The 3,559-nt window shown below is 41.2% G+C and overlaps 1 protein-coding gene across 2 annotated transcripts in view; it reads right to left on the reverse strand.

Moving 5' to 3' along the window:
- Usp54 (ubiquitin specific peptidase 54) overlaps nt 1-3,153 on the reverse strand; it is a 62,108-nt gene extending 58,955 nt beyond the window's left edge. For both annotated transcript variants that reach the window (XM_028758612.1, XM_028758613.1), the window contains exon 1: nt 2,533-3,153. In XM_028758612.1, coding sequence (XP_028614445.1) covers nt 2,533-2,679 — 147 coding nt within the window. In that variant the 5' untranslated portion in view covers nt 2,680-3,153. The remainder of the gene's footprint in view (nt 1-2,532) is intronic.
- Between the last annotated feature and the right edge of the window lie 406 nt (nt 3,154-3,559).

Genomic DNA, 3,559 nt, shown 5'->3' on the forward strand with positions numbered 1-3,559 from the left:
CTGAGTTCGAGGCCAGCCTGGTCTACAGAGTGAGTTCCAGGACAGCCAGGGCTACACAGAGAAACCCTGTCTCAAAAAACCAAAAAAAAAAAGAAGAAGTTCAAACCATAATGTAAAAATTTTACCTTTGTGACAGTTCCTTAAATAGGATTAAATAGGACAATTCCTTAAATAGTCAATAGGATAAAAAGTAATAGCGGGCAGCTGAATGTGTGGCACAAACCTCTAAGATTCAAGTGGATCTCTGGGTTAAGAAGCCACATTGGTTTACATAGCAAGTTCAAGGCCAGCCAGAGCTACACAGCAAGATCTAGTGTCGGTGTCTCGGTGTCTCTCTCTGTCTCTCTCTGTCTCTCTCTCTGTCTCTGTCTTTGTTTCTCTTTCTCTCTTTCTCTCTTTCTTTCTTTCTCTCTCTCTCTCTCTCTCTCTCTTCTCTCTCTCTCTCTTCTCTCTCTCTCTCTCCCTCCCTCTCTCTCTCCCTCTCTCCCTCCCTCCCTCCCTCCCTCCCTCCCCCATCTCTCTTTTTTAAGTAATATTATAGGGATAAGGAGATGGCTCAGTGGGCAAAAACACTTTGTATGAAATCAAGAGGACCTGAGTTCAAATCCCTAGCACCCACATAAAAACTAGTCATGATTCACATGCTCATGAACCTAGTGTTGAGCTTTTTGGCTAACCAGCCTAACTGAAATGGAAAGCTTCAGGTTCACTAAGTAACTTGTTGTAAACATATAAGGTACAGAGCAATAGAGGATGACACTAATGTCTCCCCTGGGCTCCATGTACACATATATGGGTGCATACACAAACACATAAGTACACTTATACCATACAACACACATATATGAGTAAATAAACAAACAAATAAATAAATGTAACAAAAATAGTTTTCAAAAACTTAAATGATATTGGGGCTATAGAGATGACTAAGCAATTAAGAACTGGCTGCAGAGGACCTACCCAAGTTCTATTCTCACACCCAAAAGACAGCTCACAATTGTTTATGATACCAGTCCCAGGGATCAAACACCCTCATCTGGTCTCCACAAGTTTTGTATCTATATGGTGCACACATATACAGGCAGGCAAAGCATCCATACACATAAAAATGAATTAACAAAAAAAATTTTTTTTAAATAAAATAACCCTAATGTTTAAGAAAGTTTTCCTTGCTATAAAAAAAAAATGGCACAATACATCAAATAAATGGGCAGGCAGTGCTCAGCTTTCACCCCAGCACTCAGAAGCCAAGACAGTCTGAGTCTGAGGCCAGTCTGTAACCCCAGCACTCAGAAGCCAAGACAGTCTGAGTCTGAGGCCAGTCTGGTCTACACAAAATTTCAGGACAGCCAGGGCTACACAGAAAAACCATGTCTTGACAAAACAAAAAAAGAAGGGCTAAAGATATAGCTCTGTAGTTAAGAGTACTGCACTGGCTGTTCTTCCAGAGGACCCAGATTTAATTCCCAGCACCCACACGGCAGCTCAAACCTGTCTGTAACTCCAGTTCCAGGACTTCTGACACCCTCATGCAGACATACATGCAAGCAAAACACCAATGAACAAAAATTAAAAATAAAATATATATAATACATACATATTATATATAATATATATATTATATATATAGACAAACCAAAAAGGAAAAAGAATCAAGAGCCAGTTATGGGGGCATATACCTTTAATCTCAGAATTTGGGAGGTAGAAGCAGTTAGATCTCTGTTGAGTACAAGGCCAGCCTGGTCTACATAGAGTTCTAGACCAACAGGAATACACAGTGAGATGCTATCTTTAAAAGGGGGAGGGGAGGTTTGTATCTGGAAAGATGGTGCAGTACTTAAAAGCATTTCCCACTCTTCCAGAGGACCCAGATTTAATTCCCAGCACCCACCAGACAGCTTACATTTTCTATAATTCAGGAGATCCCTGGTCTCCAAGAGTACATATACTCACATCCAGACACACATGCCTATACATAGTTTAATAAAAATAATCTTTTGAAGAAAAAAATAATAAAACTGCTCTGGAAAACTAGGCTACAGCATACCTAGAGTTTCTGCTAACTGAAAGCAACACCACATTTGTAGCTGGAGAGATGTCTCAGTTGGCCAATCACTTGCTGCATAAGCAAGAGGAACCAAGTTCAGATCCCTGGTACCTAGTAAATGTTGGGTGTGCATGGCAGCCCTGCCTGTGATCTGTGTTGGGTAGGCAGAGATGGAGGATTGCCAAAGCAAGCTGACACTCACATGTGCACCCACACACATCAGACCATAGGCATGGGAGAGAGAGAGTAAGAGAGAGAGAAGAGACTATTCTCAAGATACAGTCTAAGAATTTTGAAACAAATTAATACTTTTATCATTATTAATCTCAAATTCTACAAATTAGGTAGCTGACATTTGAAAAGATAAAAAGCTTTGCCTAAAATCATACAGATAAATGTAAAATATGATCTTGGGAGCCATCAAGACTGACATTTGAAAGTCTGCAAACTCAGCACTACCAACACAAAGAAGGAGGTGGGCTTACCTGCAGGGCGCTGTTGAGGAAGCAGCTGTTCTGCCCTGGCTCATTGCTGAGGCCTTTGCTGGGGGCAATAGACATTGAGCTCCGAGGTGCAAACATTCCTTGAACGCTACCTCGACTTCCAGAAAAGTAATTTCTTTTCCAAGACATTATTGTTCACATTAGCTCAAAGTGAGGGGAAAGGGGGGCTTTATATCTTTTTCCCAAGGAACCTGTGTTTTTTTAAGTCAAAAAAAGAAAGAAAGAAAGAAAGAAAGAAAGAAAGAAAGAAAGAAAGAAAGAAAGAAAGAAAGAATCCAGAAAATTGTTCAGGTTGAAAGGCTGAGTTTATAGCTTCCCAAACATCACATCTGTAAACTCAGGGAATTCAGGTTTCTCCTTAGATCCAGGTGCCAAAGCTGTCCTTCACCTGCCCCACTGTTCAAAATGTAACTTGGCACATGACCAGTACAGAGAAGTCCTTAAGTACTGCTTCCTTCTATACTGCTGAAACTGCCTCCCTAAAGTCCTGGTGAAACAGATGGAATCTTCAAGTCAACAGTATCCAGGACCAAGTCAAGCTTGTTCTTCAACCTGCTTTACAATGCTTCTTGTGGACTGAAGACTGGAGGGAGAGGCGGGAACCCAACACACTCCTCCTCGCCCTCTCAGTGCCTCCTCTCATCATCTTCTAGTGAAACTCAAGCTCTGAACAACTGAAAAGACACCACGAAGGCACGAAGACTGTCTGGGTTCTTGGTAGGACTGCTGTTGATGTTCCTTGCTGTACTTTTTAGTTGTATTCCAAATTTCTTCTATCCTCTCTACCAGATCTTCAGAAAGTCTCTTCTTTCTTCTGAGACCAGAATAGCCAGCTGTGCCTGAGAGCTTTAACAGAAAGAAAAAAAAAATCAAAAGCTTACGTCATTTAATGACTCCACTGGCTTTGCACTGTTCTGCCAAGATCAACGCTGCCTCACCTCTCAGTATAAACTTGAAACCTTGACAAACAATGCCGAGAGAGAGAGAGAGAGAGAGAGAGAGAGAGAGA

This window comes from Grammomys surdaster, unplaced genomic scaffold (assembly GCF_004785775.1).
Source record: "Grammomys surdaster isolate TR1022 unplaced genomic scaffold, NIH_TR_1.0 126198, whole genome shotgun sequence".
In the NCBI taxonomy this organism is placed as follows: Eukaryota; Metazoa; Chordata; class Mammalia; order Rodentia; family Muridae; genus Grammomys; species Grammomys surdaster.